Here is a 13,203-nt window from a genome sequence, read left to right on the forward strand (position 1 = left end):
TACAATACACAGTATGTAAAAATGTCAAAACAAATTAATTGAAACAATACGAAAATAATGTGTTTATTTCCTCAAAATTAAACATTTCAATATGACTGAAATGAAGAGAGAAAATCCAAATGATTTGTTTTGACACTTTAAACGTGAAAAAAGTTTGTCAAAACTGACATGTTCCCATGCAACGTTTCAATTTTGAAGGAACTGCGTTTTCCTGCAAAAAACTCTTCTGTCAAAATTTTTTTGACCAGCTCTACTTACAGTCTATCTAAACAGACAAGTATCACAGCCAAGACTCTCAAACGCTCCAGGTGGTCAGGAGATGGATTAAGCACAGAGCAGAACAGTCTCAGAGAAGGAAATAAATAAAGCTCACAGCTAGAGGTGGCCTCAGACGTGGGAAACAAAGGGATGCAATGTTTGAGATGCTCAGATCTGACTTGAATCCCAGTCAGGACTGAATTCCTCCAGTTTTAACATTTTTTAGCATATCTGTGTTGCAGAGCTGGTGCACTGATGGGAGAGGGTGTTTGTGATGCCAGTGCAGATCCTCAATATCCTCTGGGATTTTCTAGTTCTTGGCTTTGGTTGGAGTCTAGCTGGTACCAGCCTTCTGTGCTTGACAGATTAATGCTGGTAAGGATCAGATGGCTTTATTTTCCACACATCCTCCTGTCCCAGTGGAAATCCCAGGCTTAGGGCTCGGGGAATAGGTGGAAATGCAATGCTGCAGGTAGATTGGCTTGGGATTCAGGGCTGCTGAGAGCAGCTTTGGGTAGGAGCTCTCCCACCTTCATGATACACAGATTTTAAATCTTCTCATTATATAAATGCAGTTCCAGGTTAATGTGAGTTTCTAATTTAATACACTGTTCCAAATTAAGAGTTAATATGGTATTTGATTATCTTTTTGCAATGAGATCCAACCCAAGGCTCATTGACTTCAATAGACTTTCTAGGAGAATCTGCAATGGCAGAGCCTGTGCTCCTGATTTCTGACTTCTGCTGCAGAAGCTGCCCATGAAATGCTGTTATTTGGGGCTAATACTCATTCTAGCTCACATTTCTAGCCTGAATTGAAGTGCAGTGCATCTAACTTCTCCTCTGTGGGGTGGCAGGGCTGCAGAAAGGGCTGGCCCTGGGCTTGCATTTCCCAAGCCCTGTGGAGTGGGATCACTCCATGTGGGGCTTAGGTGACACAGTCTCTTCCCAGGAATGAACTTCAGAACAGAAATATTGCACAGACTGTCAGGTGTGGGATATGAGTTGATTTTCTTGGACTGAATATTACATTATTCCTCTCCAGAGGGGTTTTGGCATCACTTTTTTTTTTTCTTCAGCCTCTTAGATTACAGGTCCCAATTGTTGCAATGGAATATGTTAAAAAGGCAGGACTGGCACCAGGATGGAACAGTCGTGAAAGCAAAAACCAGGAATTCTGGACTCTGGCACAGGCCTCATTAAACTGAGCATTCAGATTACTCTTTCCTAAATTTCCAGTAAAAATTGCAGGGAATAGTATGATTTTTATTCAGTTTATTGTGTCTGGTTTGCAGGTGTTTCTTTTTCCAAACCGTAAGAAAAGTATTAAATGAATTTGGATATTTCCTCTTGTGCATAAATTACAAAATCTCTTTCAGCTCAGTCAAAACACAGCTTAAGAAAACACTTGATTTTGATTTTGAATGTATGTTACTCAACATGTAATGAAAACCAAAACACAATCTTGAACCGATCCCTTCCAAACGGAACACTCAACACATTCTGTTCCAAAGAAAAGCTGACTTTATCAAAACGCCTTTTTTTTCCCCCCTTAAATCAACAAATTTCTACAAAGTGTTTTGCCTCTGATGAATTGGCATTTTCCTGACATGAAATGAGCAATCCAAAATAATTCTAAGCAGCTCTGTGGCAAGTCCCAGCTAATTCTGGAATAGTAGCATGAAGGTGCGTAGGAAGGGTACTGCAAGGAGACGTAAGAGATTTGGGTTGAATTCCTGAAGCAGTTAGAAAATGATCTGGGACAAGCCATTAATCTACCCTGTGTCTCAATTCCCATCCTGCTGAATGGAAAAAAAGCAGTGTTTCCCCATTCTCCTAAAGCTACTGCAAGGATAAAAATCTATTAACACTTGTAAGATTACTGGACTTTGATATGAGGTGTATAAATACTGAGGAAGACAGAAGATAGAACTGCATTTTTGTGTAAAGAAATTATGGGGAAGTGGACTAGCTAGGACAACACTTTAATAATAGTAGGAATAATTTCAAGTTCAGGACAGTGCTTAATAGAAATCACTGCTCAACACCCTCCATATTTTTTTTTAATAAGCAGCTCAGAAAAGTGCAATTTATCATTATTATTATTATCATCTATATTCATTCTATCTCTGCCACTTCACAAATGAGAGGAGTTCCTCACAAACATCCACAAAAGCGAGCTCATTATCCAGTCTCCCTATTTTTAACTCTCATTTGTGACAATAGCTGTCAAACTCTTGCCAAGAGTTGGGCTGCTGGTGTGCTGACACCGCTGCTCCGCAGCCCGCTGAGCGGGATTAGCTCACTGTTCCCTCGCCTTCCCCATCTGTCCCCGGCCATCTGCTGTCCTTGCTCTCCTAAATAGATGGGGAGCTTTTGGGGCATGGACTGCCTCGCTCGTTGTGTCTTGTTCCAGTCTTGGATTGAGCAGGATTGGTTTCAGAATGGCAGAATTGGGGGATGTCTTGAGAGGGAAGGGACCCACGAGGACCAGAGTCCAGCTCCTGCCCAGGACTCCCCAGCAATCCCAGCCTGGGCACCCTGGGAATGGTGTCCAAACGCCCCTGGAGCTCTGGGGCCATGCCCATTCCCTGGGGAGCCTGGGCAGTGCCAGCACCTCTGGGGGAAGAGCCTTGCCCTGAGCTCCAGCCTGTTCTGCCCTGGCCCAGCCCCAGCCATTCCCTCTGATCCCATCACTGGTCACAGAGGGAAGAGATCAGTGCCTCCCCTTCCACCTGCCCTTGTGAGGAACCTGAATACCACAACTCCTGAGTCCCCTCTTCTCCAGTCTGGACAAACCTCAGCAATGGTTTCTCATTACCCTGTGACACTTCACCACAAACCTGTGCATGTGTGTGTGTGCACGAGCAGAAGTTCCTTGTAATTCTTTTCCCAACCTATGGAGCGCTGTGGGAAGGATCTCTCACCTGGAATTCAAAGCAGTGACTTTGGCACCTTGGCCAGTAGATTTATCATCAGGACTTTTGGGGTTTGGCTCCCTCTGTCCAGCACCACCTGATTTTGTGGCTTGGTGGAGTGCCCTGCTACTCTTGCTTGGTTTGAAGCTGCCTCTCATCCTCCTCATCATCACACCAGGAGTTTATAATTAGCTGAAGTGTGGGGACAGACGAGCTGAGAGCAGGTACAGAGCTGTTACCACTGTGATTCTCACCTCCTTACAGACACGGAGTAATTGGAGTCTCTGCACAAAAACTGCTCCCTTTAGGCTGCTGGTTGAACTGCATTAATAAAAGAGGGTTTGTGGGATGGTTTTGGTTTGCTGAATATTCTGACAAGTTGTAAGCAAAATGTTGATAAGCTGAAAGAAAAATAATATTTTCTCCTACAAGTCATTTGGGGTCAAAAGTGATATTTTTATCACTAGTCCATCATAAAGGGGTGGAAAGACAAATCAAAAGGAGAAAAAGTTCCAATAGTTTCAAATAGAGATTTGGAAACCTTTCCCCTTGCAGCTCTCACAACCCAAGCACTGACATCTCCCAATCATAATTTTTTTCAGCATGAGCAATTTGGCAAAAGTGAAGTGAATTTGTGGAATCTGTTTGTATTTTTTGAGAGGTATTTCTCATCTTCTCTCCTTGCCTTTCTTCACCCAAAAGATATTTTGGCTGATGAATATCCTGCAGGTCTAACCACTCATGCATATTTAAAACTGGAGTAGTTAAAGAATAATGCAAATTTAGACACTGATCAGAGCAGAATTACTGACATTTGGGGAGGAACTAGCCAATCACTGCCTGAAACAGTGAAATCCCACTTCCCTAAAGAAATAGCTCTACAACCATTTGGGATTTTATGATGTTGTATGCCACAGTCACCCAGAGAGTCAGAGCCACTGCTGAGTTGCAGCTCCAGCCCTGACTCAGTCAGATATCAGTGTCTGCAGTCTGAGCTATAAAGACATCTAGGTCAGAAGTGCCCAAATTCTGTTTTCCCAGAGCTCAGGTTTATCCACAGCAGTTCATATGACTTCAGCTCTGACAGATTGACTTCCCTTTCCATCCACATTGCCTGCATTCCTCTGGCCCTGACAGAGGAAAGGTGTCCCCAGCTTGGTTGGGTTGCTGGGCAGGGTTTCCAAAGGACAAGCAGAGCTGCTCCTGGGTGTTGTCTTTCCAATATTTTCATGGGCAGGACAGAAATATTACTGCTCCACAATTTAAATCCTAAAAGTGTGGGGCAGCAATTAGCTGTCCAGGAATCTGAATGCACAAACATGAAGCAGGCACAGCTGAATAAAATCTAGAGTAGTCCATCCCATACTAAAAATTAAGGGTACACTTAATCTGTTTGCTGAAATGAGGTCAGACATTCGTCACTTTCCAGGGTTGAGCTCTAAACTAACATAAGCTGTTTCATCTCTCCCCTGACACTTCAGTCTCTTACTAATTTATCAGCATCCTAAAGCCGTGTGTGAAGTTGCTGAAGAGCAGAAGTGTTTCAGATACAAATAGCAATTGTTAGCCTCTTCCCTCTGGTAAATGGCAGCAGGCAGAAACCTCTCTCAACCTGCCAAGAACCAAATGTGGGACACAAGGAAGAATTATTGGTGCATGAAGCTTAAAGAGATAGGGGACTTATTCCTGTGCTGCAAATAATGTGTTCAGTAATTTCTCTTTCCTGAGTCTGCATTTCTGATGGAAATAGTTCACAACAACGAGAATGGGAGGACAGAAAGGATGTGTGTGAGATCAATTTGGATCTAATAGAAGGGATAAATGAAAGGTACAGGGGTTAGGGGAAAGGTAGAAAATCCCAGGAGGCAGAGGAGTTTTCACAGCAAGTGATGGAGAGTCAGAGCACCTGCATCCTGTCTCTGCCTGTTTGTAGCAGGGATGTGGGGCTGCATAGCCTCCTTTGGATGAAACAGACCTTGCAATGTAATTTTGTGCAAAATCTATCACTCTGAGCTCTCCCACTGTATAAAAATTACCTTTTAAGTGGCTAAGTAGACATCCAGCTCTATTCTTTTCTTCTTATTTCAAGAAACAATGGGAGTAACAGCACTTGCCTGCCTTACTAGAGTGCTGAGAGCTTTAATTAATGTCTCTAATTCAATTTGAACTCCTTGGATAAAAGGCACTGCCTTGTGACAGCAAAGGTATTGCCGAAAATAGAATATAATTAACACACAGATATCAATCACAAAGAAATTAAATGTACATTCAAATACAACTTGCACTTTACAGAAAATACTCGCCTATTTTTCCTCCAAGAATCCTGAAGACTCATAAGATAAGGAGCATTTAATGTTCCAGGCTGAACTGGTATTAGAAAAAGGGCACCTTAAGCCACCTAACAAACTGCCAGGGTTCAAGAGAGACCTCCATGTGCATGGGGGGATGAGCCTCCACGCTGGATGGGGCTGGAAAATGACTGTACCATGACTCAGAGTCAGCACATCCAACATTTTCTTCTCCCACTGCTTGTTTGCTGTGAGCTGGAGCCATGTCCTGGCCCACCCACGGATCGTGTTCATGAACAGATGTGGGGATTGCATGGCTGTGTTTGTTGACAGGAGCCAGAAGGACCCAGCTCGCTCAGTGCTCTGCTCTGCTGCTCACTGGGAATGGCCTGTACAGGTGCATTTGTGAGCTGCTGCACTGCAAAGCTTGCTGAAATGGCTGTCATCCACTGCTTGTAGGACAGGAATACCTTGGGAACCAGCAGGTTTGTGTTTTGGGAAGTCCTATAGCCCAGTTCTGGTCTCTCCAACAAGTCCATGGTCTAAATAGTCACACAAACACCATTGTGACTCTAAGTTGATAATTGGACAGGGAGGCCAAGACCCCACAGGTTGGCACTCCCAACATCATAGGGGGAGTTTGCGGCAGAGTTGAGCAAAACACTGGATTCTTGGATCAAAACTCAGAGTCTGGCTCCCCCAAGCCTGCCCTTTAGTCCACAGATTGCTTCTGTGCCACATTTAGCTGTTAGTTAGCCTTGGCTCTCCCACCAAGGGCTCTAGACTTGGAGGCATCCCCTCCTTGCTTCTTCCCTGGCTCCTTTTGACAAATTCACAGAACATATTTCACATCAGTGGAGCCCCATAAAGACACCTGAAAAATTAATTTCAGATTCAAGCTTGTTAGGAGGTAGATTGAATGTACCTCACAATATTGTCGTAGACACAAGATAATCCCACTTTAGTGAGCTTTATAGCTTCCATGGGGACCAGCCCTGTGGAGTGGATTAATCTTTAATGTGAAACAACATCTCTACAGCAGCTACAGGGGGGAAAAAGATACTACTAAAAAATTAAAGTTGATGGTGTGATAGTAGTCTGGACCCAGTTGTGCTCCACCATCCTCCTTTGCCTCAGGCACCATTCCCTGCTCTCAGAACTGATCCAGGCAGCTTCCAGGCTGGAGATGTGATCATTTCCTCAGTTTTCTCAAGGCATGTCCTCCCCATATCTTACCTCCTGGATGAGAACATCACAGCCCAAATCATCCTGACTCCAGCTTCCCCCAAAGGAAAGGAAGAGAGGATTAAGAGTTGTATGTGGGCAATGAGCTCCTGTCTTTCACAGGCTGATATTTCCCCAATGTATAATATTCACACTGGGATTTCTCTGAGGCCCATTTGTTTGGCTCTTCTCATATTTCAGTTCTCACTTGCATTGTGCTGGAAACTGGAGGGGGCTGTCCCCCACTTGGGTACATAAGAGCTCCCTTCCTCTCTCTGCAATAGAAATCCAATAGACAGTGAAATATTTAAGGGAAAACTGATCCAGGCTGGCAGATGAGGGGAATAACTATGGGTGAGTTTAATGAGCAGAAACCAAGGGACAACATGTACAGAGCAGCTGATTGCTATCTGCACACCCAGCTCATGGTGAATATGCTGAGTTTGCAGCTGCTCGCCCTCATGGGACAAGAGCAACCAGGCAGGGAAGGAGCCTGGGTGGAGAAGCAGCAGAAATGCACTTCTGCACTGGAATTTGGAGATGCTGAGGGTGGGATGTAGGTGGGAGCACTCCCCAGTAATCACCTGGTGCTCATGAGTGAGTGGAAGCAGGGTTGTTCTGTGGCTCACTTGGGATCTGCTCTGGTGCCCCCAGAGTAGGGCTGGAAATTCCCCTGTTGGGTAAGGTAAAAGTACAGCCAGTCCTTGTGTGATGTGAGGGACTAAGCACTGAGAACTGCCCTCTTTAGGGGGAAAATAGGAGTCAGTGGTGAAAGCTGGTGTGAAAAACATCTCCAGAAAAGGAACAACCTCCTCAGTCCTCAGGGAGCTGCAGGTACCACCAGATTTACCACAGTGATATTCCATCTGCGATTAGAAACAAGTTTATATGGGACCAACAGACAAATGAAACATTGCCCGGCTTTCCCATACTTGATTTCTTCCCCCCCATTTCTTCCTGTAATGCAACAGCTGAGCATCATCTTTAACCAGACTCACACAACTCGGGTCTGTCGAGTGCTGTGAGCTTGCTGCAGCTCCTCGAGCACATGCTGAGCACACGTGCAGGCTCCCACACACTCTGGCACACAGAGAGGGCTCCTGAGCTCCCCAGCACACCCAGGGCTCCAGCCCACCTGCACAGGATCAGAGCTCCCTGCCAGGGGTGCAGCCCTGCCATGCTCCAGGGAGAGCTCCTGGGGCAGAGGGGTGGCTGTGCTGAGCACCAGCACCCATGGGCTCTGCTCTGTGCTCTGCTGCTCACACCAGCCAAGGCTCACACAGGGCTGGATGCACTCTAGCACACCTCTCTACACTCAGCAAAATATTTTCTTTCTGGGAGTTACAAACTTTTAGAGTGCTTAGAGTGGATTTGGGCTCAAAACCAGAGATGTACAAAGAAATCCGACATGAAATCTCACTGTGGCAAAGCTCTGAGCAGCCTCATTTCTGCTGCTTTAAAAAGTACCTGCAGTCTCTCTGCACTGTATTTTACAGAAACAGGCGGGTATCACCTGTCCTGAGGACAGTTGTGCTCCCAGAGTTGGGGGAGCAGCCTTAAGATCGCTGCCAGCTCACAGTGTTGGATACCCTGCACAAAACCGTGAAGGCAGGAGGAGGAACCAGTTGTGAGCATGGAGAAAATATTTCCAAGCAGCTCCCATGGGAGCACATGGCTTTGGCTGAGAGGGGCAGTGCCAGCTGAGACCCTGGGAATGGCAGTCAGGAGAGCAGGGCTCTCTTCCAGCTGTACCCATGGCTTGCTGTGTAACCTTTGGCAATGCACCTTGCCCCCCATTCCCTTCCCACTCATCAGGTGTCTTGTCACATGCTGGGAGAGGAGCTGGCTCAGCACAGGGCTGTCCCCAGCCTGGCTTTGCTGCTCTCCCACCATGGCAGGGAGAGCTTGCCCTGCTCCAGGTGCTGGGAAGGATCTCCCTTGCTGAAAATGCATGTTCAGCCTGTCACCCTGCAGAGCCTTGATCTTGGGAAGAGCCTCGAGGTCCCACCATAACTGAAATAGCAAAGACCCCATCCCCTGCTCCACACACACCTCCCCCAGGAGGACAGCAGGGCGAGGACATTTTTATCTGTCAGAGTTTGGCAGGATTTCATAGCTGTGTGTGTCAGAGTGTGTGTGTGTGTGTGCCTGTGTGTCCGTGTGTGCTCGTCGCCAAACCTGGGTAATTATTTTGTTTTATTTCTTTTTTTGGCAGCACTTGAAAGTAAGAGCTGGGTCTTTATAGATTGCTCAGGTTGCACAGAGTATGGATTACAGATCATCAGAGAGACATGAAAGCAGAAGACACGTTTCTCTGGCACAGCATTAAAGGGACAATAAAGGGGTAATTGTAGCCTAGGGTGCAGCCACCTCCTGCACCCGGCCTTCACTCGCCTTTGCAGCACTGTGGAGAACTTCATGAGGGAAATGATGGAGAAGCTGGGGTGAGGATGTCTCAGGTCAGGACCTGGTTATTTCAAAGGTGATATATGCTCAGGAGGTTAAAGGCACCACTTAAATACATGAATAAAACACTGCCAAATACTCTAAGCTGTAACACAGGCAAACCGAAGTCTTCTGAAACTTGATTTTTCATGTCTGTTTTCACCCTGAGAGAAGGTTGTCAAAGGATCAGAGCATTTTTAATCTCTCTTTTTCTCTCCCTCCTCCCTCTCCTCCCCTCCATTTCTTTCTCTCTCTCCTTCCTCCTATCCCCTCTCTCTTCCAACAGGACTCCACAGAATGGAGCAAGAATGAGAGGAAAAAGGCAGACAGAAAAGCATGAACTGGAGGCTTGTTGAGTTCCTCTACCTCCTGTTTATATGGGACCATATACTCATACAGCCCTCCCACCAGGACCCAGCTGCTACCAACCAACATGTCTCCAAGGAGTTTGATTGGCTTATTTCAGACAGGGGGCCTTTCCACCACTCACGGAGCTACTTATCCTTTGTGGAAAGACATCGTCAAGGATTTACAACCAGATATAAAATATACAGGTACGGCGGGGTCCCGCGGCTCGCGTGAGGTTCAGGCGCTGGCAGCTCTGCCAAGGGCTGGGAGTCGATGGCAGATGGACCATTGTCCCTGTTCCACCTGGAAACGGTGCTGTGGCTCCCCGTGGCTCTCAGCTGGCAGTGCAGATTGCCTCAAAGGCTGGGGTGGAGCGCTCTGATAGCGAGATGAAGGCACTGCGGCGGCGTGGCGATGTGCACAGCGCAGAGCCAGATGAAAAGGAGCTGAGGGGGTGGGTGTTCTTCATTTGTGGTGACAGACAGCTCACAGGCAGGTTCCCAAGCAGCTTTTTCAAATCAATGGAGCTCTGGACAGCCCAAGCCTCTGTACCAAACTCGTACGTGTGAGCTGCCAATAGCTGCAGGATCACATAAAGATGTCACCACGCACGTCAGTGTGACAGTTCTCACACTGCTGTGGAGGAGCCTTGGCTGTGTGCTGCCTACCACACATCTTTGAGGATTTATCTCCATGTGTAAGTTGGACTTGGCCACGAGAACTGTGATCTTGGTTTAAAAAACTACAGAGAGTTAAAAGAACCTACAGAGAATAGCTAGAATTCGAATTTTCTTTTGCCTTCTAGGTTTTTAAGCCTTAGTGGTTGCTTGTTTCCAGCTATTCTTGCCAGCTGTGCTATCTAGAACCACACTTTCTCCTCTTCATTTTAATCTGAAAAGCTGGGGTGCTCACATGAACATCCAATTAAAGCAGCAAGCACTTTGGAATGAAGGGGAATAAGCCAGCAAGTGTCAGGAGATTTGTGCTGAAACCCAAAGAGACTGAAAAACTCTCCCAGCCATGTGTGCATTTACATAATTATACGGTCCTGTTGTGCTTCAGAAAGCCACTTGCAAGCACAGCCATGCAAAGTGGTGGGCAGGGAGATGCTGGTGAGCAGCCCATGGCACTGTGCACATGGAGCCATGGCCATGGGGATGGGGAGCAGGGAATCACAGGAATCACAGGGAATACCTGTGTGCAGAGAGTGCTGTCCCGTGGGCACGGAGCCAGAGGCAGAGTAACAGAGGTGTGTGAGGCATCAGCTCTGTGTGGGGAAGAAAAATGAGTTGTTCTTGCCCTGCAGCCTCCAGGGAGTACAGCACACCCTCCCCCTGCAGCAGCAAGGGCAGGTTAAAAATATTGTCCTGGCTTGTCCTCTCCAGAACAGCTCAGGGGGAAGACAGCCCCCAAAACTAAAACCTGTGCTGCCTTGCTTCCAGTGGTGAGATCTCACTGTCTGTGCACAGAGCAGCAGGGAAAATGCCTTTTCACAAAAGCCTTTTTCCCTGGCTGTGCTGTGCCCAGCTCCCCGGCTGCCCTGCCTGCCAACACACACAGTGACCCAGCCTGCAGATCCCTGCCCTGCTCCTGCCTCTGGCACGGGCTCTGCCCTTTGCTAAAGAGCTGTGCAGCCAGGGATGCCACCACGGAGTCTGCAGGGGCTGGGGCAGAGCCACACGATGGATGTGTTCAGACAGAGCTCCGAGCTGTCACTGTGGCTCAGGCACAGATCCATCAAGCCTGGGATCCTGTCTCTAAGCATCACGGAGAAACGGGTCTGGAAGGACCTTGAGAGGTCATTTAATCTGTGCCTCTTCCCCAAGGCAGGCTCAGACATACCTGTGCCACATCTGACAGGTTTGTGGGGAACCTGGAAGGTCTCTGGTGATGCAGGATTCACACCCTGAGCAGGCAGCCTGTGCCATGGCTTTGCCTCCTCCACTTCTATAAAAGGAGCCAAAATCTGGTTTGCATGTGAAGCCTGTGATTTGTTGTTTTATCTGTCAGGGGGTAAGGAACAAATTTCCTTTTGGTTTGTATGTAGCTAATATGAATTTGAAGTCTTACTTCAAGATGAGCTTTGTGTATGGGAAGTGGAAAGGGATTTGCTTTCTCTGTTTATACTAAATATTGCTAAACCATTTATGGTGGAGAACACAACACCCTCCTTCCAGCATGGCAGAAAACAGGCATCAGCATTCTGTGTGCATGGGAGGTGTCTGAGAGGGGTCTTGCAGACAATGGCTGTGCTGGAGAAGTCACCATTCCCAAAAGAAACTGGACATAAGACAAAATCCAGTGGAAGTAGTTAGGGGAGAGTTTAGAGAGGAATGCAAGGGCACCAGGGCATCTCATGGCCAAACAGCACTGGCTGAGCTGGAGGAAGGAGCTGAGTGCTTGGGGAGCCCCAGTCCTGTGTGTGGTGTTGGAGCTGTATTTGGAAATACAAGTGTGGGACAAACCTGCTCCCACCACACTCAGCTGAGGAGGGGAAAAGCTTCAGGTGCTTCAGCAGAGCAGATGGAATGATCAGGTGGGAGTCTGGCTGGATGCTGGAGGGCTGTTTGTTTGTAATATCTGGCCCTGTTGGCAGAACTGGTCACTTAAAAGCTGAGCCCATGCATTTTTGAAGGGATATAAGGCTCAGTCTGGCTGTGGAGAATTAGTGGAGCCACAGCCAATTCTCACAGTTAAGAGCTAGACTGTGCACACACTCCCCCAGAACATTCCGTTTTACTGAAAGCCACAGGGGTAAAATCTCATTTTGTGGGCTCCTTAAATTGACTTCGAGAATCTGTAAAGCTGTTGGGATTTTGTCAACTCTTTAATTCCAACACAGAAGCCTCTTTCCTACCAAAAGATGTCTCTCAATTGCTCTTTGCACTAGACTAGCCCAAGGGAGGCACATTTCCTGCATTAAGGATATCAATCCTTTCCTTAGAAAAGCAGCTGATATGGATTATGGGAATTTTCTGTGCAATCTTCTCCTTCAATGCCCCTTTCCTCCCATATTTTTTTAGGTTGGCTGGTTTTTAGATTGTTGCTCTGTCAGGCAGTTCTTTGGGGCACTTGTGATTTTGCTGAGTGAGGTTTGGCCTGACTCCTGCTCTTCTCCCAAGGCTGATGGCAGCAGATCTCAAACCAGCCACAGTGACCAAGGGTTTAGACAGGATGTGAAATCAGGCCAGAGGACTTCACCCAACCCTAATTGAAACACTGCTGGCTGTTTAGTGGTGATTTCCCTGGTGTCCTGCTGTGTGAGAACGTGGACACATCACATTAGGACTGTGTCATTTACACTGGAAAACCACCAAGGCAAAGACACTGGTGGTGCTAAGAGCAGCATAAGGCAAAATGCAGAATTTTCTCATTTTTGTGGGTGATGCTAAAAAGGAAGCAACATAAAATCAAGGAGGAGTCCTGCTTCCATCACTACTGAAGTCCAGAGCTTGTCAGCAGCAATCACAGATCCTGCTGCAGTGAGCAGGGCTGTTTTATATTCTGCATAAGCAGGATTGCTGTGGAACCTCAGAGCTGATGATATCTTTCCTATGAAGCCTGGATCCAGGTCTAGCATCCTAGCATGGAAAGACAGTTCACTTTACAATCTCCAAAATCTTGTTGCCTCCTTCCATGCACTTCATTTCTGTGGATTTTGGGTCTTTTTCTTGTAAAACTTGGATCACTGATTTTCCTGGTCCCCTCAGTCAAGGCTCACA

General features: G+C 46.9%; 1 protein-coding gene across 1 annotated transcript in view; it reads left to right on the forward strand.

Moving 5' to 3' along the window:
- Nucleotides 1-13,203, forward strand: part of BRINP1 (BMP/retinoic acid inducible neural specific 1) — an 85,561-nt gene that overhangs the window by 18,446 nt on the left and 53,912 nt on the right. The window contains exon 2 of the mRNA XM_056505360.1: nt 9,420-9,687. Within this exon, the coding sequence (XP_056361335.1) occupies nt 9,470-9,687 (218 nt within the window). The 5' untranslated portion in view covers nt 9,420-9,469. The remainder of the gene's footprint in view (nt 1-9,419; nt 9,688-13,203) is intronic.

Source organism: Oenanthe melanoleuca, chromosome 17 (genome assembly GCF_029582105.1).
Source record: "Oenanthe melanoleuca isolate GR-GAL-2019-014 chromosome 17, OMel1.0, whole genome shotgun sequence".
Taxonomy (NCBI): Eukaryota; Metazoa; Chordata; class Aves; order Passeriformes; family Muscicapidae; genus Oenanthe; species Oenanthe melanoleuca.